The following is a 26,190-nucleotide window of genomic DNA, read 5'->3' as shown; positions in this document are numbered from 1 at the left end:
TCATCGTCATCGCCGCGGTGCTGCATCTCCCAGTACCGCTGCAGCGTAAGGTATACATATACAGCATCGTGGCTGCAGCGGCACTTTTTCTCCCATACGTATATCCTATGCACGAAAAAAAACGAAGATCGGCTGAAGCTGCAAAAAGAGAAAATACGCGCGTCCCCGAATCCCTTTAAAGGTGGCCTCGGCCGTATCTCAGCGACGTGGAGCGGGGCCGGTCGCTGAAAACGGGAAAATACCCGGGGGGGGGGGGGGACGCAACGATATATCTTCGCGTTTCTCCGTAGTTTCCATCGGCGCTTTCCAGAGCGGTACCAGCGATCCGTGAAAAATAGGAGGGGCGGCGGAACGGGGGTCGCTGGTCGATCGCCGGAGCGACAGACACGTAAAGCATCGCCAGGGGTGCGAAGGGGAAGAAACGAGCACCCCCACATCCCCCCTTTCGGAGGCGAGCTCCTGCCGCTCCCCCCCACCCCGCCCCTCCCCGCCCCTCCCCTCCCGTCCCGTCCCGACGACGACGTCGTCGTAGCGACGTCGTCCCGTGTGCCACGGAACGGCGGAGTCCGTTCGACGCTCGAATTGGTGGGGGGGGGGATCGGTAACGGCGAGGGGAGTCGGAAGGAGGGGGAGCGAAACGTCGGTGGTAACGGAGAGCAGAAGAAGGACGCGAGCGAGATACCGAGGTGGTGGGGATCACTGGGGACGGCGGGCAACGGGCGCGACGAAGACAGAGAGAGATGAGCCACTCTGGCACAGGTTGAGAGAAATTCTACGAGAGCCAAGAGTCACTCCTCTCCGGGACACGGGCCCGCTGACACGTGCGTTCGCTAGTCAAAAAAAAACAATACGTATACACGTATACATATATATAAATATAAATATATATACGTACACAAAATTTGAGAACGGAATATAATCACACGAGGATACGATCGTTGCTTTCTCGTTTATTTTTTTCTTTCGTTCTCTTTCGTTCCTTCGGTTTTAACGTTGTTATTGATTTTCGCTCAGTTTCCGAAACGATCGCGCGCGATATAACGACGACGATGTTGATATTCAACGTAACGCAGAAGAATATTAACAAACGTCGGTGGGTGTTTTATGTGCTCTGAGAACGAGATACAATTACGAGGTATATCGAAAATTAATAAGTTTCGCTTTTTCGAACTGTACGAGTTGCAGGAGTTTGAAAATTTTCATCGACTGGTCGATCGTGTACCGAGTGTAATTTTTTGTTCGCGATTTAATATTCGACATCGCGTCTCTGCGTGTACGCAAGAAAGTGACTAATGAATCATTGGTGCGCAAAACTATCGTCTCGTTATGCATAGTTTGATTTATTTTTAAAAAAAAAAAAGCGAGACGGCGATCAGTGCGACTCCGGTAACACAAGTGTGAACGATATATAAGAAAGTGCCAAGTTATATTCCGGTGCAGGATTTTAATGGTCTTGGGATTTCCCTCGATCAACGGATCGTCCGGCATTACTATGGATTATTCAAAGAAAGGTAACGATCGCAACGATCTTATTTCTCCGATTGTTTCGTCGACGCTGCTCGAAAATTTTCATAAACGCGCGTCGATCGCGCGTCAGACAATAAAATATCAATTTTTCGGGGGGGAACGTTCTTCGAACGATCCCCACAGATAAAATCCGTAATCGACTTCGTTCGAAAACTCTCCTCGTCGGGCGGTTACATTTCCCAATAAATACACCGGCGTTATCTCCTCTCCGCGCGCTGACGTGTGCGGACGGGCATTTTATTCTGACGTTTTTTTTCTGTTTTTTTTCTGTTTTTTTTTTTTTTTCTCTCCTCTCAACCGCGATAACGTCGCGGTGATCGATAACTCAATCACAACAACCGAGGCTCACGATCGTCGATATACGTTCCGCTGGCTGCTGCTCCGACTCCGGATCGTCTTTGCTTCGTTTAATTCATAAATCCACGTTATCCACCCCTCGCGATCCCCCGATCTTATCTCGCGATCGAGGCGATATATAATCTTCTCGCTCCGGTCTAACGAGATCGTATACGATGAATCTGACCACGGTTTGACGGCGGATCGGAAGCGAGAATACGTACATCGAAGCCGACTCCCCGTATCTGCAGTACTGCAGTTTCCAGTGTAGCGAAGAAGGAAAACAATTTTCAGTTATTCTTACCGATTATAATCGCGTAATCGCCGATTTCCCTGCGCCGCGACGTAACGCGTCGACGACGACGACGACGACGACGCGCATCTCCGGACGGATCCCACCGGGGATGTTTTCATTCTCAGCATCGTCTGCACGCGCGACATGTTTTTATTCCGACTTCTCGTTCGCGCTATAACGACGCGAAGTATAAACACCAACGGATGATATGCGTGTAGGTTTTCAACGTACGGCGTTCGTGTGTGCGGGTCTCTAGGTATGTACGATAATGTGGTGTGTAAGTCGCGGGTTGACGAGCGCGGGAGACAGAAAACGAAGTTAGAAGACAAGGTCTCTTTCGTATGACGTGTCCGAATCGTAATCTCCTAACGGTTATTCAAAAAGGGAGCAAACAGTAGCCCCGGCGGAGTCGAACTAAGTCAGATAAGGACCTTTTGTGTCGACTATTATCTGAACAATTTTGAAATATTTTCGTCAGACCGCAGGCGGTGTGCCGCTGTGTGTATGGCGTCGCGAGAGCTCCCGGTCTTACGTTTTCCTCTTCTCCTCCTCCTCTTCTTCTTTCTTTTCAATTTTCATTTCGCTTTCCCTCGATTATTGTTCTTCACCCGGATACTCGTCGTCGTCATCTCGTATTTCACGCCGTAGTCGAAGCCGCTTTCCCCGTTTCCGCATCCGTCACCCGCGATGATGTTTTTTTTCCCGGGATCGCGTCGTTCGATTCATTTACTCGGCGGAGTTACTATATACTTATCTTATATTATACCACGATTCGCGACCGCCGTACCCGCGCTTCTCCCCTCGATAATTTCGAAACAGGGCGTGGCCCCGGGAGCAACCCCTGTCCGCGCCCTGCGGGCGCCACGCTGATGCAGACCTGCACCTCTCGATGTGTCATAACACCCTATTAAATCCTAAGTATATCATATTGTACGTTCGTGACGGAATGAAAACTGTATAGAAACGAGACCGTGTATTTACGATACACCAAGTTCACGGTGATCAATTTCAACCCTCCCAATACACCCCCGCCCCCCCCTCGGAAATCGACTCTAGAAATTTCCAAACTGCATCCCTCGGTTCGATCGACTGCATCCTGCGAGTATTTTCAATTCCCGCAACGTGTAGCTGCGGTATAGCCTTCGCGTTTCACATGTATGTGATCGCGTACGGATCGACGGATCTCGATTTCGATTTCGAGGGACGGGATTAACGGACAATACAAGGGACGACATGCGGTTGTATCCGGTTGGGCCACGTAATCCGCGCTATCTTCGATAGAGATCGGGGGTAGAAGAGGCGGGGGTGGTGTAGCGGCGGTGGTGTAGGGAATCGGAATGGGAACGGGGACGGGGTCGGGAGTGCGGATTCGGTGTGAAGTTGGCTTTATATGGAACCAGGTTGCACCACCCTCGGGCTTTCTCCCCTATGCCTCGTTATATACCTCGCTATGTATATACCTATATATATATAGGTACGAACTCGCGCCACCACCACCACCTGCACGTCCTCCGTCGTCCACCCCCTGTTCCCCACGCGGTATATACAGGTATACTATAGATCACTCCTAATACGGAACGGCGTTGCCTCGGCAACCTCGACTTCAAACACCGCGCTCCGCCGTTCGTTCGTACGTACAACGCGTGGATTACATATACATATATATATATATATACGTACAGTATATACAATACGAGTACACGATCAACGTGAGAGACGCGCGCGCTTTCCCCGCCTATGATGCAGAAACCCCCTGCACATCACCTCCGCCACGTAAGTCCGTACCATTAAGTCCTCCCCCGCGATTAATGTCCGCGTTCCCCACATCCACGGGTACCCGCACACGTACCACATATGATCCCGAGAAATTTGCGCTTACGACGAATTTCCAAGGTCTCTCAACGCGGATGTTTACGTCGATGGTGATGATGTCGAATCTGCGTGACTTTGGGGGTGGATATGCATACTTGAGTCCTCGAAAAATGCATTGTACAAAAGAAAGAATTTAAAGTTTTCTGATTTTCTAAGGACATATTTAGGGGAGATCGTCGTATAGTTATACACTCACGTCTCCGTATAATCGTATCAAGGGTCAACGTGGGCTTTAATACGCCCGTAATCTGGCCCCCCCCCCCCCCCCCCCCCCATTATTCTGTCGACGCGGTGAATTTTTCTAAGGATCGATGGTAGGTAAGCGCCAACGCGAACTCGCCTTCCTATAATAAACTGCGAGCTGATATCTAACACCGTTTCACGTCGATCGGACGTTATGGTTTTTCCATTTATCTCGCAACATCGGTTATTCGATTCCTCCGTGAACATACGTTACGTCGGATGTACGAGTAACACCCGAGAGCAGACACGAATGTACATCTGGGCCGGCTGAAAACCGAAAAAAACAAAGTATAGGTGTTATACCCTATGGAACTCATACTTATCTGGTACAGCTGAACACATTTTATCGTTAAGGCTTCACGTGCGCCGTATCCATAGGCGATATACTCGGCGGTATACGCGAGAAGTGCATCCGTTTTGACTACTGTACAACGGAGTAAATAAATCGATCTGTAACCGGGTATACCCCGCTGCAGGGGTGGGGAACGTCGGCGGCGCGCCTACAGACGTGCGAACGACGAGATGAAGCAGAGGGCGGTTCATCGGATACGTCGTCGGGAGCGCGTAGGGGTGGTAATCCTCTTACGAAGAGAAAAGCAAAACGAAAAAAAGAAAAGAAAAAAAAAAGCAGAAGAAGAAGAAGAAAAAGAAGAAAAAAGCTCGGGGTGGGCGGCGGCGGCGGCGGAGTGTACCGGGGTTGCCTAGGCAGCAGCTCTCGCAACACGCGAAGCCTACGAGTCCGCCATCTTTGCTCTATTGGCGCGTGGGAGTCGGAGTCAACGGAGGACGCGTTACGGACGGTAGTAGAGGGGGAGAGAAAAGGAGATAAAAGCGGCAGAGATCCGAGTTCGACCAATGGGGCGAGGGATGCGTGAAAACGGCAACGCCCCCTCCGTGTCCGTACGGGATACAGCGCAGCATCCGCGATTCGATCCTAACCGCTCATTCGCGCACCCCCACTCGTGACCGATCGGACCTTCATCGATCGGCTCTCTCTCCCTCTCTCTCTCTCTCTCGGTTGTAGCCCGCTCACTCGAAAATAACTTTTGCCCAGCACCTCCTCTGCACACGGTCGTCGTCTGCGTACCGCGCGACCGATTATTTTCAAACGATGCCCTTCCGATTTCTGGCTAGCTCCACGTACGTACAACGCGACCGATACACATCGACGACGATCTTGTATTCTAGAAGAACGAAAACAAACTCTCGCGACGAATATTATGAAAAAAGGTTTCGCTATATGTTACGTACTCGTCCACGGTTTGTTGAAACGACCTTCTCGGCCCTGGATACATTCGCGCTTACGGAAAACACAGTTGAACGCACGATCTTCCCAAAGCGTACATATGGACCACGAAAAGAAAAAAACGGTGTACCTAGAATCGTATACATGTGCCACGACGGGGCACTTGAGATTAGACTATTTACGTTCGCTGACCTCGCGTCGAATGTATATGGAACATGGTCAACCGCAAACAGGGTGGGTCATGATACGGTAATTACGCGTACATACGTACGTATAAATATATCTTGGAATCGCCCCGCAGGTATAAGAAACTTTGGATTTTATCAAATAATGAAAACCAGTTTTTCACGCTCGCACGTGCGCCCTCTTTATAATCCGGGGATTCCCCCCCGGTGCAGTGCGCTCGTTTTCGGCAGGTATATAGGATACACGCATACACAAACGCGATCCGTCCCGGAATTTCAATGGGGAACGACCTCCTCCACCTGTCCGGTTGTACGCGCTCGCTTGGGGTTCGAAATCGGACGGGTCGCAGCAGTAAGGGTGCAGCGGAGTCGGGTCAACTTTTCACCCGTGAAAAGGTTAAGCGCTGCAGGTATAATATAAACGCGTGATACAGGCGCACAATAATGGGACGCGTATAATATAGATTTGTGTATTCGTATGTATATATATAAATGCGGGACGTATACATGTGTACGAGCTACCGCGATGCGATTCATTGTACGTCGTCGACAGAAACCTGTTAGCCGTCAGGTGTCGTACCCGTAGTATACGGCACATAACGTGACACAAAGATATATATACATTATATGTATATATATCCGTACCGTCGTAGCATCCACGACATGCGGCGATGGACTTTTTTCGAGTTTACGTAACCGGACGACGACGACGACCATATCGAATATATATATATATATCCAGAAAATACCCGCGACGCTGTCGAATTTCTATAGAGTTCTGTACGGAGGTATAACTATACGTATATACGTATACTACGAAGTATACGGTAAATAGGTTTCCGCGTACATATTAATGTATCTTATGTTCTTCGGGCGATGGAATTCTTCCGCTTCATTCCGTCATCTGCATCTCATCTTCTCGCCTACGGATGCTAAGGCGGTTGATATCCATTGACGACGATTTTGCCCACATCGGAGAGTTGTAATACCGCGACTCGCGGTACACTCGATATACCTGCACTGCACAGGTTGCGCGTCGCGCCCCGTCAAAATGTGGCCGAGATAAAAGTATTATCTTTTTACAAGTGACCGCGTGATTCATCTGTTATTGGGGAGTCTCGCGCCTCCCCCCTCGAATCGACTCGACGCGGAGAAGAAACGGAGATATCCAAAGTCTCGCAATCTGTATCAACTCGTATGATAACGAATTGGAATAATCGTTTTTTTTTTTGGTGACAATAAATCGAAGTAGACCAGAGCGGAGATTCGGATATGCATATACGTCGTCGAGAGAGAGATCCCGCGTCGTCGACTCGTACCGCATCTTCGAAGGAATTTCGTCGGCCGCGAGATATAACTTATTGTTAGTACACGTACGTGCGTTCGATTCTATCTTTTTGTTTATCGTAACGGTGGGCGTACGGATTTATCTACGAACAATGAGGCTCTCTTGGAAGCGTCTCGGAGAGGCGTCGTGGCGTTGAGAGACCGGTGCAGGTAAACGTTACGAAAATTTAGGTTGCCCGGTGTACGTTATTAATAAGTGGGGGAGACCTTGTAACGAATACGAGTCTGCACACGAGCGTGTATTACTTGGCGACAATCGCTGGCTGTACATTACATTGGTAGGTACCTTCGAGGAAACCGTGACGAGCGTTTCCAAGAAATCTGAAACAGCTGATCTTCGATTTTCAATGTAACGAGTAACTTGTCGAACAATTTGCGATGTGCACACGAACGATATGCATGTGTATATTTCACATTCGTTTTTGTATATGTATATGCGACTGCGACGTGTCGCGATCTAGCTGAAACCGTACGGTACGTCGGATCGTTCGACGTTATTTGCACCAGTGATTAGTAACCGATCTGCGAGAAACGTGTATTTATGTTTCATATAAAATGTGGTTTAAGATTCTCGCGTTACTGTCCTGGATTCTCCATCTCCGGTCACGCTGTACCAACTTCCTGAACACGTCACATGTATTCTTCGCATCTTTTATTCTTTTCTTTTTTTTTTCTTTTCTTTACAACACACGTTTTACACGCGATGCTCGGGATTTCCTTGGATGCAATCCGTGTATCAGAGTTCATTAATCCAGACTATACGGGGTATCCGTACGAAGCACGTACAACGCGCGAACGAAAACGAATTTTCAGAATTCGACCGAAATCGACCATCCGCCTGACACCACTAACGCGTTGAATCATCTTCCGCCCGATCAGCTGAGACCGCCGCGTCGACGTAAACGTATTTCCTCGATTGCGTGATTTCCGAATACATATGCAGGCGTCGATCGAACGGGTCGCCTCCAATCGATCGTATCTTTTTTCCTCGTTTCTCTCTCTCTCTATTTTTCAACAAGATAATTATCTCGTTACAGATTTGTGACAGGCGAATTTCAAGGGACCGCGGAAGAGCTGCCCCCTCGCTAGACACATGGCCTGTCTCGCAGGTGCCATCGCCCCCGTGCTAGCCACCCCACGTTCAGGTGAGCCCTGCGATTAATCACAATTTCTCACCACGATCGTGGAACGTGTGAAATTCATCCCTAATAATAACGGTGAGGTTCGGGTTATTATCCCGACCGATATATCGGCCTGCTCTTACGGGGCTGAGTTCACGGAACTGATTCGTTCGCTCGACGAAATGATCGTCTACTCTGAACACAGTCTGTACAGGCGGACGGGCGTTGCGGAGTCGGTGAAATTTGGCGGATTTATTGCAACCGGTAAAACTGAGAAATATAACGAGAACGCTGAATTACACGCGAACGAACGAGGAAGAGTCGCGGCGGAAAACATATAGGTACACCTACAGAGACGAGGTGACCGCGTAGCATCCTTCCCCTTATGTTGTGAGAGCCTGGCTCAGCTTTTCGAGTTTTATGATTGACGTAAGGTCGCCGGTTGTCTTGTCCCTGTGCCGTTGCCGGTCGTATATCGCGAGTGTGCGCGTTACATTATCGTGTGCGTATAGGTACACGAGTTGTATATCATACGTCATTGTACATACGGATGTATAAAGTATAACTGTAGACGACAGTTGCGGCTCAGACGAGCGTACGCGTACGTGTGTATTTATGTGCCCCGTTCTTATCTATATTCTTTCGTCGAGGAACATCTCGATAATTTCTCTATATCGAATCAGGCTGAAACTGATAAAATTTTTCTAGATTAAGAATAACTTTTTATACATCAATATGGATAAAGTCCAGTCATCGTATCCCAACCTGCACGTTAATCTCGCTTTTAGCTATGACGCATCGTCTATGAAAGACGAAATAACATTGGTACAATATTGTCGCGAATCGCGATACGGAATAAGAAACAAAAATAATAAATTTAGTATCGTCGCATTTGTGATTACAGTTACCACAGACTGCGGACTGGAGCAACGTCAGAATAGCGAGACGCAAACGGACGCACAATCATCATCATCTTCGGTAAGTTTATAAACCATATGGCTTTTGTAACTGCTGTATACATCTTATTTGCTTCGAGCTAACGGAAATCTTGACTCTGTCGCAAATAGAGCAAAAACCATTCTCATTACAATGTGAACCGATATTCGATGTGATCTTCGATCGCGTAAAAAGAACGAGGGTAATTATTTTCAAAATGAAAGAGAAACTCGTCGCCTCGTGCGTTCCTCCGATTATTCTTTAAGAAAAAAAAAAGAAAAAAATCGAAAAAACAGCGTTCGATGCAGGAAAAGTGATTACTATCCCATTAGGCTCGCGACAGAGGCCGAATCGCAAATACAACTTGAGAGTATTCGCTTTTCCATCACCTGAATCTGTTTGATATACATTCTTAACGTATATATGTCTTCTTATCTTGGAGCGGTGCATTTTTTCATTCTTTTTTCAATATAATTCACTGGAGAGCGATCGGTGACGCGTGGAAATATTTACAAAACTGTCTTTTGTTCTGGTAGTTTGTTGCCAAGTACAATGCGGTTATTCTATCTCGTTCTCTCATTCAGTGGAGAATGTCTCTGAAAAACAATCCATCAGCTAACGAGCAGGGTATATTATTTGTTTTTTTTCTTCAAGGTTGACCAATCCTGCTCGGCCCTCGTTTGCCCGGCGTGTTCCCTGGTTCTACCTAATACGAGAGAACTGACGAATCACATAAGAGATCACAACTCTCCTCGCAGCAGCGACGGAAGTGCGGCGGAGGACGAATGCTCTTGTCGCGTCTGCGGCAAGGTACTCAGCTCGGCTAGTTCCTTGGACCGTCACATCTTGGTGCATTCTGGCGAGCGACCCTTCAAGTGCAGACTCTGCGGACTGGCCTTCACTACCAACGGAAATATGCACCGGCACATCAGAACTGCCCACGGCGGCAGCTCGCCGAACAGCTGTACGGATTCCGAGGGCAGCAGCGACTCCGAGAGACCCGTACCCAAGAGACGGAGACTGGAGGAGTTCAACAACAACAACAACAACAACAACAACGTGGCGAAGAGAAAATCGCCCGAGTGCGTCGAGGAACAACTGCAGGAGGGCCAACGGAAGCACAAGAGTTTGTTGAACAACAACTCGAGGGGTGTCCAGGAGATGAAGAATTCTCAGGTTGACAGACAGAAGACCCACAGCTGCCCCGTCTGCGGGAGACAGGACTTTGCGACGAACAGCCTCCTCGAGGCGCACCTCGAATGCACTCACCCAAATTATCCGGCAAAATGCGACACCTGCAACCTAAACTTCAGCGATCATCGGGTGCTCAACCACCACCGTTCCATGGGTCATCATTCCGATCGTTCGATCGATAGCCCAACGAGAAACCTTCGAAATTCCGTCGTCGGATTCGAGGATCTGACCTTCGTGGATTTTTCGTCCGGGAAGTTTCCCGCCATCGCTCGAGCGGTTTGCGAAAAATCGCTTCACCGACCTGCCTCCGGAGAAGTAGCCAGATTTCAATGCTGCAAATGTCTCAGAGCGTTCCCCTGCCGAACGGCACTGGACTCGCACGAAACCGATTGTGGTAATCAAAATCCCCTGCCGCGAAACTCCGTCGACGATCAATCGACGAGAAACGACTTTTTCGCGGGTCTCGATCTCCAGAACAAAGCGGCACTCGCCGAGGCCAAGGAGGGCAAGGATCTGGCGGACATCCAGAGCATCTTGTCGCGCACGTCCGAACCGATTCTGCAGAACTTCTCGCGGTCCGACGCCAGCACTCCGGACAACGTGATCAAGATCGGATCGAGCATCGGATCGTCCGGATCCTCCGGGACTACCTCCGCAGAAACTCACGACGAAGAAGTTCAGGACGCGTTCTCGGCCGAGTTTCGTCGCATGAAACTTCGCGGCGAATTTCCTTGCAGACTGTGCACCGCCGTTTTTCCAAATCTCCGAGCTCTCAAAGGACACAATCGCGCGCACATGGGAGTCGGTCCGGGTACGCCGTACCCCTGTAACATGTGCCCTTACACGAGTACGGACAAAACCGCTCTGGTCAGGCATTTGAGATCGCACAACGGTGACCGCCCGTACGAATGTTCACTATGCAATTACGCGTTCACGACTAAAGCGAACTGCGAGCGACACCTCAGAAATCGGCATGCCAAGCTCACACGGGAGGACGTAAAACGTTCGATCATATACCACCCGAGCGAAGATCCGCTGAATGACAGCGGGGAAGCCCCGCCGCGTGGCGTGCGAGAAGACACACGTAGGATTCTCGTGTATCCGACCGAACGCGACGAAATCGTTCAGCAAAGACCGAGTGCCGCGTCGGAAGGAAAATCAGAAATCAGGGTAATCGACGAGGCGAAACTTCGACAACCAAACGATATAATCGCACGGCACACTCCTCAGCTGAATCCGTTTGACACGCCGGAGATATTTCACAGAACGCCGCTCATCCCGCAACTCGACATGATCCAGAGGCATTCGGAGGGAGCGGCGATGATGGACATCGAGAAGCCACAAGATTTGGTAGCGAAACCGAATTTCCCCAAAAGCAGCGACGACCAGGACGACAACTCCTCGGACGAAAGCGTATCACCTCTAGTCAGCGAAGCCAAACCAGTAATGCACCAAAGGCTTTCGGACGCTCCCATGGATCTGGGAACATCCGGCGGTCCGGAAAGCCCCGGCGAAGAAGCGCCCTTGGATTTATCCATGGACGCGTTGGACCTCAGTAAAAAGTCAAAGGTGAACGATATCGAACCAGCGAACAACATCGCAAACGACGATTCCCACGTTACCGAGAAAGAGATCTACAACACCACGAATCACCTACTGCTGACGCAGGCACTGCTCAAGGGTGGACACAACCCTCAGTCCACGTCGCTCGAGGCGATGTACCGGAACGCTTCCCTACTCTATCAAAACTTTGGGAACTTTCCCGGTAGCATCGGTGCCGGTCTGATACAGCCGTACCTTTTCAATCCGCATTTGTTCAATCAAGAATTCGTAATGAAAAACAGACTACAAAAAGAACTCTTCAGAAGTCTGCAGCACAGCAGTGGCGGCAGCCTGGTGGAGCCCCAAATACCTAGAACTGAGTTCAGTTCGCCTTTCGCACAAAGCAAAGATGCTTCGTGCCACTCGGCCAGCGAAGACGCCGATTATTCACCGAAGCTCATGTCCCCCAAGTTGTCGACCAAAGTATCGAGCTCTCGAGAAAAACTCGAGAACTCACCGTCCTCGAATTCCGTCAAGATGGTCATCAAAAACGGGGTGCTCATGCCGAAACAAAAACAAAGAAGGTACAGAACGGAACGACCGTTCGCCTGCGAACATTGCTCGGCAAGGTTCACCCTCAGAAGCAACATGGAAAGGCACGTAAAACAACAACATCCTCAACATTGGAGTCAGAGACAACGTGGCGGACACTCGACCAGAGGAAGACCACCGGCCAATCCGCCAACGTTGCTGCAAAGTCTGAACCAACCGGTCTCCCAGTCGATTTCGCAACACTATTCGAATATTTTGCCAAAAATTGACCACACCAGCTCTACGCAAGGTTACGGTAAACATTCGATCTCTGATCAGGTCAAGTACGCGATTCTAGCTCAGCAATTGAAGGGCAACAAACCCGAGGACAACGACTCCGAAGAAGAATTGGTCATCGATGAGGAGCCCCTGGAAGAAGAAACTTCGGAATCTCGAGCACAAAACGACGAACAGCGGCCGTTGAGTTTACTCAGAGGAAAACTCGAGAATCGTTGCGATTTCACGAAGGAAAATATCATGAAACAACACGTGAACGATTTCTCAAAGGATTACCTGATACAGCTGCAAGAGCAGCATCTCGAGAGGCTGAAGCGATTCGAGGATTCGAAGAATTACGCAGGGGAAAACGCGGACGACAGGTCGGAAAAAGACGCCAAAGAGGAACCGGACGAGGATCTCTCCGAGGAACAAAAGAAGTTAGATGCCGAGGGGCAGGAGGACGACGACGAAGAAATCGAGAAAGGAGAGGACGGCGTTGTCGATCTCGCCAGCGTTTCCAGGTTATTGGACAACGCCTCGCAACAGTACCAACAATTTCAGCCGCAGTACACGAGCGACGAAGAGGAGGGTCTGATCGCGTCGACGAGCGATGGAAACAATTCGGGTAGTGACGAGAAGTCGGATTCCGGGAACTCCGAGTCGATTACGGGGAAGAAGAAGTCCGCTTACTCCCTGGCGCCGAACAGAGTATCGTGTCCGTACTGCCACAGGAAATTCCCGTGGACGTCTTCCCTGAGGAGACATATTTTGACGCACACGGGTCAAAAACCATATAAATGCACCTACTGCCCACTGCTGTTCACAACCAAGTCTAACTGCGATCGTCATTTATTGAGAAAACATATAAACGCCGGTACCAGCAGCCAGTCGCAATCCGCCGGAGCATCGTCTTCGCCCGAAAGCTCAAGCACTCTGACGAACAGCAACGCTTTTGCCATGAGAAACGTCCCAGAGAGACCCTACAAGTGCAACCAATGCCCGAGTTCGACTTTCTCGACTTTGGGAAACCTGAAGAAGCATCTTTCGTCGAAACACACGACCTGCGGACCGAGTTCCAGGTCGCACAGCCCGCTAAGCGAATCCCAGAACAGTCCGAACGAATCTTTGAAACAGAACGATCAGAGTGGATACGAAAGTCCTTCGTCGAGCGTGGAAGAACCCGCTCGCACGTCGCCGACGATCCCTGAAGACAGTATCAAGGCTACTCCCAACTCTTCGACCAGCACTGAAACACCCCAATCCTCGAAGACCTCTCCGGAGTGCGGATCGACCGTGTCCTCCTGTTCGTCCGAACTGCCCTTCAAGTGTCATCTGTGTGACGGCAGCTTCGCCGAAAGACAGGACTGCCTCGAGCACATAAAACTCGACCACAGGTCGGAGTACGAACTTCTTTTGGTAAAGGGTGCTTTGGACATGGCGGCCGAAACCGAAACCCACCCCGAGGAACAACAACAGCATTCCCAACAGCACTGTGACGACGGAGAAGGCCAGCGCGGCAAGTTCCCCGACTACGCCAATAGAAAGGTGAGTTGTTATCCGAAGGAAAATAGAAAATCGACGAAAAAAACCGAACACGGAATTAATAATAACAAAAATGATCTCATGCTGTTTCGTAACCACGTGAATTTTTTCCCCATGTTTCAGGTGGTTTGCGCTTTTTGTATGCGCCGTTTTTGGTCAGCCGAGGATCTCCGGCGGCACATGCGTACCCATACGGGCGAAAGACCGTTCACCTGCGATATTTGTCGACGAAAATTCACACTAAAGCACAGCATGCTGCGACATCGCAAAAAGCACGGCTCTGTCGGTTCTTCGATATACACGGGAACCAGTGGGGATGAGGAGGCCTCCCCAACCCCACCGATGAATAACAATAACAATAACAACAACAATAACAACACGGTTAAAACTCAAGAGATGACGTCGACCCCTACATCGGTGCCGGGAGACGCTACTCCCGTCCGATTTGGAACGCACGAAAAATTGTCAAGTCTTTCCGGTAAGCTGGCGAACCTTCAAAATAATAACAATAACGTAGAAGGCGCAGATCAGGGGAACGATTTGATTTCAAATCTATTGGGGATCAGAGACAGAACCATCATTGACAAAGTTCTGCAATCTACACCCGACGACGCGGCCAAACTACTCGGTATACCCTAGGGGACACGAATAGAGTATTTTCCACCGTAGTTATGCGAATCTCTATTTTTCCCCCCTTTCTCTCTCTTTTTCTCTCTCGTTTTTCTTGTTCGTATTCTCGTTCTTATCTCTTATCTTTTAACCGGAGTATGTAACTTATATTAAATATTATTTAGACTGTGAAATATACCTAAGAGCAGCATTGAATTTTAGTTCGTATTCACAATCGTGCCTTATACGTATACCTAGATTGTACTCGCTTACGCTGTACTAGGCCACATTACATTTACGATCCTCCTATTCTTATTTTATTTAATCACTTCGTTTCCACGAGAAAAATTCTAATTACGAATCGAACGGTGGACGCGATCTGTTCAAATTCGGTAAATTAATTCGAACGTCCAGCAAAGGTACGAATTCAATTAATCGTTGGCACGAGACGAAAAATGAAATTGACAACTATAATTAACGAAAAAAGACCTATATAAGATGATTAAAAAAGATCCTCATTCAAATTAACAAAACGCTTTTACGGCGCGGCTTGATGAATAGACCTTTTCTATGTACAGTTGTTGTTATTATTATTTGTTTTTTTTTTTTCTTATTCTCCGTTTTCGCAATACGATATGAATGTATATATAAGTATACACGTACACACATAGGTATATTGTATATGCATTATACATATGTACGTAACAATAGAGCGTGCGTATTCTATACAAATATATTATACTATATATACTACATTATACCAATACTAACTATTGCACTGCTATTGAATTACGATTAACTATTAGTGTGCCACTATTTGGGGACTCGTTTAAAGATACCCAAGGTCTGCCTCGTTCATGGTATGGCCTAAGAGATCGTTGAGAAATAATGACCATATATATACAAAAGCGGAACTATTGTTTCTTGCGATCGGTTGTGCTTACGTCAATCAATCAATTAATACATGGATTTATAAATATTCTTGGATGAAAAAAAAAGAAAAAAAAAAATATCTCTATACATATCTGAATATCATTATACTTATATTGTAAGAAAGGTTAATTTAGCGTATAGGTCTGTTAGGAATCAGTGGTCTTGTCGCCGTGGAACGTCAACCAAAATTATTCAAATGAAATTTTCTAGTTTCACTTTGAGTTATACATACATATTATTATATGAATTGGCGGTCGACGTTGCACAGCGAATCGCTAAGCCACGTTTTGATCCAAAGAAACAATTTTAAGCAACGAATTAGGAAAGCCATATTTAAGTTTGTTTGTTTTTTTTTTTTTGGTTTTTTGTTTTTTTTTTTCTCCTTTTTATAAATATTTTTTCTTTTCTTAAGTGTCAGCGAACATATCGACGTCTACATACGTCGAGGTATGTAGGTGCATTTTAGAGTGCCTTTCCAGCCAAGATAACTTCGAAAATCGAATCGGATTGACTTGGCTTATTTTCGTTAGTGAAAATTATTAAATAATAATTCTAATAATAATAGTAACGATAAAATTATTAATAATATTATTAATATAAATATTGATGAGAAATGAAATTAAATATAATGACAAAGCAAGTCCCTCTTATTGTAATGTACGTTAGATATTTGATTTGTTTATCACAGTAATAGGATATGATAATACTTTTTAGTTGAACGTTGTATACTCTCGATATTATCTCATACAGATTATTATTTTTTATTATTATTTCGACTCGACCGTCGCACTATTCTAATTATAGTTGTATAGACAAAGCAATTTTAAATATGATTTCTGATTCTAAATTAATTTAACAGAAAAAAGTCAAATATAGTTAGTGTATGTGACGTAATATTTTTAAAAAAAATTCCCGAAGCAATCAACGAAGTATGATCTTCATTAAAAAAAAAAAAGAAAGTAAAATATTATCATTATTATTATTATTATTATTATCATTACTATACCGAAATTTAAAGAGAAAAGAGAGAAAAAATCACATGCATTGAGATAAAAAATGAAAAATTTCAAGAAAAAAATATGATTAAAACTAAAGAGCAATATAAGTAAATCATTTTAACACATTTAATCGATATACATATTACATATATATATATTTTATTGTCTAAGCGTCAATAATAACGTGAATATTAATGATAGTCTATTTTAAATGCCGAAGATATATGTGTGGCATTTAAAATGCAATGGAACCAAATAGAGGCTAACTACGAGGACCCGTATTCCGTATATTGAGACGTACGAACTATTGTACTCGCAAATTCAGAACGGTCGAACCTCCAGCCTGAATAACTTAAAGTTATTAAAATTTAACGTTAATAGGTTATTTATTATTAAGCCAATATCAACATGTCCATCTCTTTCTTCTTGACCTAAGATATTTATTCCGTTTGCATTAGACATGGCTGTAAAGTGTTGTGGGGTGTTGTACGCAACACTTTATCCCGAGGGCTGCTCTTTAATGGCGTTCGGGTTAAAGACCCTATACCTATATAATATATACATACCAATATAACGATAGTTTGACGAATGTAGTAGTGATTTGAAATTTATCTCTCAACTCGAGTTTAAATGCGGCTACCACACATACAACATATCACTCGCGCTACGTATGTATTTAAGAACGTTATATCTTGAGTATAGTATGTACTTACATTAAATTAAAACTTGAAAGTAATAATAAAAAATAAAAACGAAAAAAAAAACACAATTAACAAAAATTATATTTATTGAAATGTCTGTATGTGGCTTGTGCGATTTTTCTCTGATAAAAATTCGAAATTATCATTGTACTATTGTTGTAGATGATTGCCTTGTACTTTTTCTCTTGTTTGACTATTAGCCAAATATACGGATATGTACTGTCAACAATTTTGGGAAGAAAAAAATTTCATTGCCTCCTCGACCTTCCATCCCTACTCGCAGAGATATACCCTCGTTGAATATAACGCCAAAATATAATTAATCGATTAAAAATTGAATATAAAGATAATCGGCTAATCTCACGTCGGTGTGATCAAAAATGAAGTCACTGGTTTGGCACGCAAAATCATAGTATTTTCATTTTATTATACGTATTTATACCCATGTTTGATTTTGTTCGGAAAATTTTTTAAAATTATATGTTCATAACGTGATATTTTCGAAACATAACTTAACTCTAAAAATTTGAAATAAATTTTCTTTTTTGACGTTCCGCCTAACTTGCGCTGATCCATTCGTCGGTTATTACATCCGTATTATAGCCTTTAGAATATTTTTAATCTGACAAATACGACCGATTCGAAAATGGAGGGTAAGCCCCTTGTACTCTGAAATTCTCGTACAGAGTTAGAGACAAAGCAACGGGAAATTATCTTGGAAATAATTTGTTTAATCGCCATGTGGTTTTTCATTGAATATCAAAGAAAGCAGTATCGTCTACAGTCAACCAGAAGTAATTTACGTGGCTGAGTATATCAAAAACAGACTTTATTTCGCAACGTTGGCGGCGGGTCGAAGAGAAGCGCGAAGTACACCGAATATTCATTTCTTCAGTATAGACAACGAACTGGTGTATAATAACTTTTACAACGATTTTGGTCCATTGAATTTGGCCTGTCTTTACAAGTAAGAAGCTACCGCAGTCTCGAATAACTAGCCGTTAAAATTTTTCGATAGATTTGTTCATCGTCTTATACTAAACATGTGCTCAACAGATACTGTTATAAAATAAATGAGAAATTAAAAAGTTCAGCGAACAAACAGAAGCAAATTGTTCACTACACCTCGCAAAATCAACAGAAAAGAGCAAATGCCGCTTACCTGATCGCTTCGTACGCTATTTTGTACTTGAAAAAATCACCGAAGGAAGCCTACAAGCCACTTGTCACACCCGATGGACACCCACTGCGACCATTTCAAGATGCTTCGATGGGCGTTTCCATCTATAACATAAAGCTTCTAGGTATAAATAAGGACGCATTGACTGTAATTTGTTTATTTAACAGGATTTGATCTTTTGATTTCGATGTTTCAATTTAATCCCGACACCCTCACAGATTGTCTAAACGCTATTCATAAGGCAGCAGCGTTCGGTTTCTTCAATTTCGAAGACTTCGATCTGGCCGAATACGAGAGATATGAACAAATGCGGAATGGAGATTTAAACTGGATGGTCCCACAAAAGTTTTTGGCATTCGTTGGCCCGAGCACAGAGCTCGGTTCGGTACATCATCCCCCCGAACACTACGTCGAATACTTTAAAAAAAACAAAGTTTCAGCCGTCGTCAGACTTAATAAAAAATCTTACGACGCATCTAGGTCTGTGGATGAGATTTTATCGACCTCGAGATACGTTTTTACGCCATAAGACTCGATCTTTCGTACTCTAGACGCCATGAGCCAATCAAACTTTAATTTGTTGCAGATTTACTAGAGCTGGAATCACCCATTACGATATGTTCATGCCCGATGGAAGCGTACCTCCGAGAAGAGTGCTTGAACATTTTTTACAATTGGCCGAATCGACTACCGGGCCCATCGCTGTGCACTGTAAGGTGAATAATTGTTTTGATTTCTATCACCTTCGCGCCGGGACGAGGATGCTGAAATTTTGTATGTGTTCAAAATGAATAAACTAGTAGAAAAATTATTGTCAGGCTGGGTTAGGTAGAACGGGATCTCTGATCGCAGCTTATTTGATAAAACATTATCGAATGTCAGCGAAAGAAGCAATCGCGTGGTTGAGAATATGTCGGCCTGGATCTGTTATTGGATACCAACAAGCTTGGCTCGAAGACATGGAGAGTGAACTGTGGCGAGATGGACAACATTACAGGTATTTTTATTGGTCGATCATATTTTTGTGAGATGTGTAAAATTCCCCAAAAAATGAAGGCGAAAGAGTTTTGAAAGAAATTTACATTACCAATAATGTTTACTTCGTCGTGGGGTAGGTTGAAGTATCATGGGGACGGAGACATGATATTGCATCACGAGAGGGGAATTTATTCGATTGCTAATAAAATGGAAAACAAATTCCACCAGACTTTGGATAACAAGCGATTTGACGCCATCCGTTACGATAAAAACTTGAGCAAGTCATTTAATCAATTATTTAATTTAGTGCAAATGCATTTCGGTCAAATGGGGTTTTAGGTGAATGAACATTCATCGTAACGAACTAACGTAGACAGGAAATATTCTAGGAAACAATGGTTTGAAGCAACCCGCTGTTCTAACAGAACCGAAGAAATCACACATTCATTCCAATGGTTCTACAAAACCAAACTTGGCTGGAATTTTAGGTATAAATAAATTGAGATTCGATAATACACAGAGAGTTGAAAGCGATAAGGGTAGGAGAAGCTATTACTTACTATGCTTCAAAATGCTATAAAACCGTAATGGTGCGTGTATTAAATAGTGTATAAATGTATGAAATCCATAATAGGGGTATTCGAAGCTTAAAAGGTGACATTTGGCATGTGGATAATAATGACATTCCATCTCCTCTTGATTTTATGATTGTTTTCAGGTAAATTACGCATTGTTGAGGGAAACGCATCTTCGAAGTCTCAACAAATTTCGGGGATGCGCCGACGAGCGGCAACGGATACTACGAAATTTAAACCAAAAGCGGGCAGTAACAATCTGCAGAGTATGACACAGGGAGATTTACTTAACGAGATAAAAATAAATCGGAATAAAATATCGATGAATTCTCTGCAGTTATTGTCGAGAAACAATTTAACAACAACGCCACAGTCTACTTTACCCAATAAAAAAATACAAAGAAGGTAGTGAAAAACGATGTGACGAACGTGTATATTTGTTGTCAGAAGTAACTGATTAGTCCTGTTGTTTCATTTGGTACATCAATAAAGTGCTGTCTGAAAGAGACACAGAGTTACTATGCTGAGATTTTGAACTTTACCTTTATCAATCTGGTCGAAAGTTGTAATTTCTGTTCCAAAGGAGATCAGACACCGAATATTTGAACAACCGATTAGCCTCAGCGCGACCAAGATAACTGCGCGACTGTGCAGTGCAGCCTCTGTTGCATAAAAAGAGTAGGCTCTCGGTAGTTAGTTTGTACTTTCGCTCAGTGATGACGTTAGCGATCACTGTTGCAATTTCACAGAAGATTTCTACCTCCAGTGATTCTGCATTGAGTCGGCATATTCATAACCTACGAAAAACAGAGAGAACATTGTTTATTCAAGTTCTCGCAGGGAATTAAACTGTGGATTATTTCGATTGATCATTATAATCAGTATAAACGTTAAATCGTGAAGTACTCAGAGCCATCCGAACCTGATAGTAGTAAACTGACGTTTCGGAAATGAAGGGTATCTTAGGTTTGGGATTGATAATTTTACTTTGTTTAACAACTAATGCGAGCAAATCAAAATCCGGCGAAAAACCAAGTTGGGCCAAAAAGGATATCCGCGATTATACAGATGCAGATATGGAAAGGTTATTGGATCAGTGGGAGGTTAGTTAGTTTGGAACTTGCAAAATTCCAAATCCTTTGTGATCTTCTATGCCGAATGAATCGCATAGTCTCACGGTATGTTGCAATTGAATTTTCGTTTTGGTTCACATTACTTTACTGTCTACAGGAAGGCGATGACCCGTTAGAACCAGATGAATTACCAGAACATCTTCGTCCCAGTCCAAAGATTGATTTATCTAAGGTAAGAAGAGGTGCCATTACTGCTTATAATGATTAGGAATAAACAGATTTTATCTGATCTAGCTTGATACCAGAAATCCAGATGAACTCATCAAGGCTACTAAGAAGGGCAAGGGATTGATGATGTTTGTAGGTTTGAAAAAAACATTTTCTCGTGATCAAACCGAGACAATCACACAATTGTGGCAAACTGGCCTGCATAATAATCACATAATCGCAGAAAGGTGCGGCAATTATCTTAAAATTGATTCAGAAGTTTATTTGGCCGAGTATGTTAGATCGATAATTTCACATCACGTCATATTTTTTAGGTATATGATTGATGACAATCGAGCAATCTTCATGTTTCGAGATGGTGCTCAGGTTATCGATGCTAAAGTTTTTCTTTTGGAGCAGCCAGAGCTTTCGGAAATAACTTTTGAAGGGCAAACTTTTTATGGAAAACATAACGCAGAGGTATTTAAATCTAGTCCATCATTTGAAAATTGTTTTATTAATCTCTGATAGATGATGAATATTGAAAATTTAATGCTAATTTCTCTCTGTAGGGTGGTAAAGAAAATAATTCCAAATCGCAGTCAAAGAAAGGCAAGTCCAAGGTGCATAATACGAAGCAAGAGTTATAACATACAGTGAAGTGATGAAGAGATATCTGACTATTCATAATCATCAAATACCAATCTTGAAATTCATATTATTGCATCTATGAAACATCGAGTGTTGTTTCATGTTATTGCCAAGATGCAAATGTTCGCACATAAATTGTTTTCAAGAGAACTTTGATATTTACTTTCGTATTTTCTACATTCCACGATTTTTTGTATTTCGGTATAGATTTCGTACTTAACCATCCGTTCTTACGTGTGTTATACTTTGAGTCTGCGGATTTGAACCTCCTCTTTGTTGCACACGACTCAATTCGAAAATTGTTAATGTTTGATTCCGTCATATCCGTCTTTCTTGATGATTTTGAAAGATATGAGGATGCGAGAGATCATAATGATCTGACAAGAGATGACATGATAGATATACTAAACTCAAACCATCAGTGTTTATTCTATGTCAAAATCTAACCCAAACAGATCTGATGTGATAATTTTCATCAAATAAATATCGATTTATTATATTTGACTTCGGTAATCTCAAGTGAAAATTTGTGAGCCTTATAATTATTTAGTAAAATTTGTCTTTCCAGGAGTAGAATCTGACTGAGCATTCCCTAAGACTTTAACTTCTCTTTGCAACTCTTTAACCACTGTTGCCAACGCCTGAGGGTTCACTCCATTCTCACATAGTCTTACACAAATACTCAACGTGGCTGGGTCGAGATTAGTGTTCAATAATTTTGATATTTGGTGGAGTGTCAGGAATGTCTTGCGAGCTGCATTCACCTGGTGATTCACAGGTTCCGGCATACTGGCTCGATTTCCTGTTTTACTGAAAAATTTGAATTCCAATTAATAAAGGTGTATGGATGCTTTAGAAAACTTTTATAGCAAAAATAAGTAAAAGTGTTATTCCACATGTCTACACAAGATCTATTGGTACAATGAGATGAATACCTCTGTACCAGTTTATCAAATTTTTTTTTAAACTTTCCAGAAGCTGTTTGCATTATTCAAGAAATTGACTGAAACTGTACAAAATCTTCTTATTAGCCTGGATAATATCTTTGTCGATACACAATGTAGTGAGCATCCAATGGTTTGAGGTTTATAATTGTGTGAAAATTGATTATATTACTTGTAGAGAAGGCCCGATTCGTCGCACAATACATTTGAAATTAATTTATACAATTGAGGCCAATATCTGCTAATTCAGGGGCGACAATCTTATTTCGGCACTGTGACTCGTCTAGTCTAGCCAAACTTCTGACATGCTCAGTACTGTTGGGATATCTGCCAGAGACTCAACCTATTCTCTACTGAAGTGACCATAGCCTGAATACAGCATATGACAAAAATGTTTCACCAGCTAGGATCCATGCAGTTTTGTTATAATTCAACAAGCAAAGACAGCATCTGATAGTCTTTGGTAAGGAAAAGCAGATTCAGGAGACGTTTCTAATTGGAATTTGGGACTCTAGATAAATTTAATTGCAGGTTTGATCAAACAGATTATTAAAATTATAGTTCATACCAAAACTGTATAGACCAGTTGAAGTATTTTTATCATCGGCTCATGCTATATATAATATTTCGTAAATAGAGAGTGGACTGTGTGATTAAAATAGTAAAACATTGGGGCAAAATCTAGATCTGCCAAGAATTTTATTTTGCGCCGTTGAACAAACCCAATACCACGGTGTACTGCAGGAATCTACCTACGTACCATTAACATTAGCATAGTTAAAAATGTAAATGAATATTCCAAGGAAGTTTTAGGACGCTGAGTAGGGTTTAAGCAGTTATGGGGGGTCTGACAAAAGATAATTGTTTTATTTAGTGTGATCATTAGTGAAAATGGTTATCGCCTACGCGTTATACGTACGAAGAAACATTCAACGTCCAACAAAACTTACTCTTCCGTGTTAGACAGCTTTGGGCATTCGGCCAGTTAACATCTATAAAGAAATCTTATATCTTTCGATAGCTAAACACTCTCTTAAGACGAAAAATTCAAAATCTTTGTCGGCATCGGTGAACCAGATAATACCATAAAATTTACTAGTTCGGATATATTCACGGAGAACGGAAGATGTCGCAATCACAAGCCGCGCAGAGGCGCTTCCGCGAAGACACCCCTGTGCAAGAGAGTAAGTTGAACCGTGCTTATTCGGCAGCAAAATTTTCTATCTTAATCAAAATATGTGTGTTGAAAGATATCATATGAATATCACCGTGTTCTCACAGAAATAAGATGACCTAAAATTAATTTACCATATTAATATGCATACCCGTAATTATTCTCTAACAAACAGAGATACATTCACTTAAAACTCCCTCGCTAGATTCACCCCTGGCAATTATCGAGAAAATAAACGCAGCCTAAAAAGGTGGGCGTGACGTTAAAATCAGTCAGCTGACTGGTGTGAATAGTTTGGGGTCAGCAGGGAACTTACCCTGTTAAACTTTAGCTTTCCAATTAGTTTTAACAAAGTGTAGAAAAAGAATTTGTTAACAATGACTCTTCACTCGGCAGGAAAAGGAAAATTGCTCGCTGTTATTGGAGATGAGGTAATATTTCATATGGCCTTTCTCTCACGTTGACATTATTGTTCGGTCATTGAAAATTCATGGTTTCGTTCCATAGGACACTTGCGTTGGATTCCTCCTCGGTGGCGTTGGAGAAATCAACAAAAATCGCCAGCCCAACTTCATGGTTGTAGACAAGAGTGAGTACAATCGTTTCTCAAACCACTAACTTACCTACATAATTTCTTCTATATTCAAACATAAGGTGCAATTAATCCTGCTTTAGAACTCATGGGTTCTATTGATGGTAATTCTTGCTTTATGATATCAGAATCGCTATTTTTAGTTTGCCTGTATGATGTGAGGCAATCTAGTGTTCAATACTTGACACTTTTATGATGGATGGTCAGTGTTAGCTGATTTGCATTTTCATTCTGCTTTTTCAGATACTGCTGTGAGCGAAATTGAAGAAACATTCAAGCGCTTTGTGAAACGAGATGATATCGACATTATTCTCATCAATCAGAATGTAAAAGACTAAGAATATTCAAAAATGAGAGAGAAAAAATGTGAACACAACAATTAACGGACAAAAATTTTGTTAGGTTGCCGAAATGATCCGGCATGTAATTGATGGACATACTCAACCTGTGCCATCGGTTTTGGAGATCCCCAGTAAAGATCATCCTTATGATGCCAGCAAAGATTCTATTTTACGACGTGCCAGGGTGAGTATATTTTCATAACATAGCAAGTTCAAAATCACTAGTTACGAGTGAGCTTGCTGCACAATATCTTTTTCCTAATCAGTTCATACTTTCATTAGTGGCTACTGAAATGACATACAAGTTTCATTCCACAAGCACATTACAAAACGAAATTCCATTGAATTTTGTCACTCACTGTCTGAAGAAGTTTCTTCTGATCTCCCATAACAAGAATTTTTGTTTTTATTTTCCCAGGGTATGTTCAACCCGGAGGATATCCACTAAGCTAATCAACTTTGATTCAATTGGATCGCCAATATTAACTGTGTATAATAAAAGTATTATGGACGGCATATTATTTATTAGTTTAATAATCACTACGTACTACCGACACTGTTGAAATTTCTATCAAATTGTGGCAACTAAAATAGACCGCCAGTTATTAGAAGTCTTTACATTCCATTCTTTCGCTCGTGATTCATTGATTCTTCACTAATCTTACTGAGCCATAAATCTAGGAATATTGGCTAGATCCCAAATTCCAAAATCAAGTGTAATATTCAGTACGGTAATTTGAATAACGAACCGTTGCGGTAGCCTTAGTTCAAATGTGAATTGTAAATAGATCTATGAATAGATATTAAAAGTGTTACAAATTGCAACAAATTTAATGAGATCTTTGCTCCTTTAAGCAGGTTATTTATTTGTTGGGTGCCAAAGCCTTGTGTTTCTTTTTCCTCATCAACTACGTTTTGATGCTACCATAAAGAGGGGGTGTAAAGTTTTGTTCGGTCTCATTCCCAAAATATTCCAAGAGAAGAGTCAGAACACGTTATTGATGTTATTTTTAGAATTCCAAGACAAAAAAAAGTTAC

General features: G+C 43.3%; 5 protein-coding genes and 1 long non-coding RNA gene across 10 annotated transcripts in view; 4 read left to right on the top strand and 2 right to left on the bottom strand.

The window, feature by feature from the left end:
- Nucleotides 1-17,664, top strand: part of LOC105692365 (ras-responsive element-binding protein 1) — a 39,787-nt gene extending 22,123 nt beyond the window's left edge. Inside the window, exons 1-5 of one of the 2 annotated variants that reach the window (XM_012411526.3) lie at nt 780-1,511; nt 8,089-8,196; nt 9,077-9,150; nt 9,763-14,199; nt 14,320-17,664. In XM_012411526.3, coding sequence (XP_012266949.2) covers nt 8,145-8,196; nt 9,077-9,150; nt 9,763-14,199; nt 14,320-14,835 — 5,079 coding nt within the window. In that variant the 5' untranslated portion in view covers nt 780-1,511; nt 8,089-8,144 and the 3' untranslated portion in view covers nt 14,836-17,664. Of the gene's footprint in view, nt 1-779; nt 1,512-8,088; nt 8,197-9,076; nt 9,151-9,762; nt 14,200-14,319 lie in introns of those variants that run through there. The other variant, XM_048650062.1, reaches the window with a different exon arrangement.
- LOC125499906 overlaps nt 1-20,925 on the bottom strand; it is a 68,681-nt gene extending 47,756 nt beyond the window's left edge. The window contains exons 1-2 of the long non-coding RNA XR_007276947.1: nt 20,713-20,925; nt 18,600-18,721 (exon numbers count right to left, since the gene is read on the bottom strand). This is a non-coding gene — a long non-coding RNA (uncharacterized LOC125499906). The remainder of the gene's footprint in view (nt 1-18,599; nt 18,722-20,712) is intronic.
- LOC105692252 (dual specificity protein phosphatase CDC14A-like) lies at nt 17,797-20,686 on the top strand. Of its 2 annotated transcripts, XR_007276945.1 has the most exons (8): nt 17,797-18,090; nt 18,203-18,404; nt 18,494-18,741; nt 18,836-19,097; nt 19,204-19,333; nt 19,436-19,614; nt 19,733-20,083; nt 20,314-20,686. XR_007276945.1 is itself a non-coding variant. In XM_048650065.1 (7 exons), the coding sequence occupies exons 1-7, from the start codon at nt 18,084-18,086 to the stop codon at nt 19,932-19,934; spliced, it is 1,230 nt and encodes a 409-aa protein (XP_048506022.1). In that variant the 5' UTR covers nt 17,797-18,083; the 3' UTR covers nt 19,935-20,686. The 2 variants fall into 2 exon arrangements, 1 of the variants encoding a protein (XP_048506022.1); XM_048650065.1 differs by having other exon boundaries at nt 19,733-20,686.
- A 48-nt stretch (nt 20,926-20,973) lies between the features above and the next one.
- Nucleotides 20,974-22,600, top strand: LOC105692283 (LDLR chaperone boca). The gene is made up of 5 exons (XM_012411366.3): nt 20,974-21,273; nt 21,401-21,475; nt 21,538-21,698; nt 21,786-21,930; nt 22,023-22,600. The coding sequence occupies exons 1-5, from the start codon at nt 21,121-21,123 to the stop codon at nt 22,098-22,100; spliced, it is 612 nt and encodes a 203-aa protein (XP_012266789.2). The 5' UTR covers nt 20,974-21,120; the 3' UTR covers nt 22,101-22,600.
- Nucleotides 21,949-23,187, bottom strand: LOC105692286 (mitotic-spindle organizing protein 1-like). The gene is made up of 2 exons (XM_012411374.3): nt 23,037-23,187; nt 21,949-22,911 (listed from the first exon to the last, which is right to left on the bottom strand). Exons 1-2 carry the CDS (start codon nt 23,087-23,089, stop codon nt 22,644-22,646), a joined length of 321 nt encoding a protein of 106 aa, XP_012266797.2. The 5' UTR covers nt 23,090-23,187; the 3' UTR covers nt 21,949-22,643.
- A 304-nt stretch (nt 23,188-23,491) lies between these two features.
- LOC105692285 (V-type proton ATPase subunit F) lies at nt 23,492-25,981 on the top strand. Of its 3 annotated transcripts, none has more exons than XM_048650069.1 (7): nt 23,492-23,508; nt 24,145-24,229; nt 24,616-24,650; nt 24,727-24,808; nt 25,055-25,137; nt 25,214-25,336; nt 25,571-25,981. In XM_048650069.1, the coding sequence occupies exons 2-7, from the start codon at nt 24,172-24,174 to the stop codon at nt 25,598-25,600; spliced, it is 411 nt and encodes a 136-aa protein (XP_048506026.1). In that variant the 5' UTR covers nt 23,492-23,508; nt 24,145-24,171; the 3' UTR covers nt 25,601-25,981. The 3 variants fall into 3 exon arrangements, with proteins under 3 accessions (XP_048506026.1, XP_012266792.1, XP_012266794.1); XM_012411369.3 differs by having other exon boundaries at nt 23,507-23,576; XM_012411371.3 differs by lacking the exons at nt 23,492-23,508; nt 24,145-24,229 and having other exon boundaries at nt 24,346-24,650.
- Nucleotides 25,982-26,190: the final 209 nt, after the last annotated feature.

The sequence above is a fragment of the Athalia rosae genome, chromosome 2 (assembly GCF_917208135.1).
Source record: "Athalia rosae chromosome 2, iyAthRosa1.1, whole genome shotgun sequence".
In the NCBI taxonomy this organism is placed as follows: Eukaryota; Metazoa; Arthropoda; class Insecta; order Hymenoptera; family Athaliidae; genus Athalia; species Athalia rosae.
The sequence above is the reverse complement of the archived record's forward strand: the minus strand, read 5'-3'. Positions and strand labels throughout refer to the sequence as shown.

Excerpts from the sequence above, each read along its gene's own strand:
- LOC105692252 (XM_048650065.1), top strand. Across the intron at positions 18,405-18,493 it reads AATTTGGCCTGTCTTTACAA|ATACTGTTATAAAATAAATG; the intron begins GTAAGAAGCTAC and ends TGTGCTCAACAG. Across the intron at positions 19,334-19,435 it reads CCATCGCTGTGCACTGTAAG|GCTGGGTTAGGTAGAACGGG; the intron begins GTGAATAATTGT and ends AATTATTGTCAG.
- LOC105692283 (XM_012411366.3), top strand. The coding sequence starts at position 21,121 with ATGAAGGGTATCTTAGGTTTGGGATTGATAATTTTACTTTGTTTAACA. Across the intron at positions 21,274-21,400 it reads GGTTATTGGATCAGTGGGAG|GAAGGCGATGACCCGTTAGA; the intron begins GTTAGTTAGTTT and ends TACTGTCTACAG. Across the intron at positions 21,931-22,022 it reads ATGGAAAACATAACGCAGAG|GGTGGTAAAGAAAATAATTC; the intron begins GTATTTAAATCT and ends TTCTCTCTGTAG.
- LOC105692285 (XM_048650069.1), top strand. The coding sequence starts at position 24,172 with ATGTCGCAATCACAAGCCGCGCAGAGGCGCTTCCGCGAAGACACCCCT. Across the intron at positions 25,138-25,213 it reads TTATTCTCATCAATCAGAAT|GTTGCCGAAATGATCCGGCA; the intron begins GTAAAAGACTAA and ends AAATTTTGTTAG. Across the intron at positions 25,337-25,570 it reads CTATTTTACGACGTGCCAGG|GGTATGTTCAACCCGGAGGA; the intron begins GTGAGTATATTT and ends TTATTTTCCCAG.
- LOC105692286 (XM_012411374.3), bottom strand. The coding sequence starts at position 23,089 with ATGCAAACAGCTTCTGGAAAGTTTAAAAAAAAATTTGATAAACTGGTA. Across the intron at positions 22,912-23,036 it reads TTTGATAAACTGGTACAGAG|TAAAACAGGAAATCGAGCCA; the intron begins GTATTCATCTCA and ends CAAATTTTTCAG.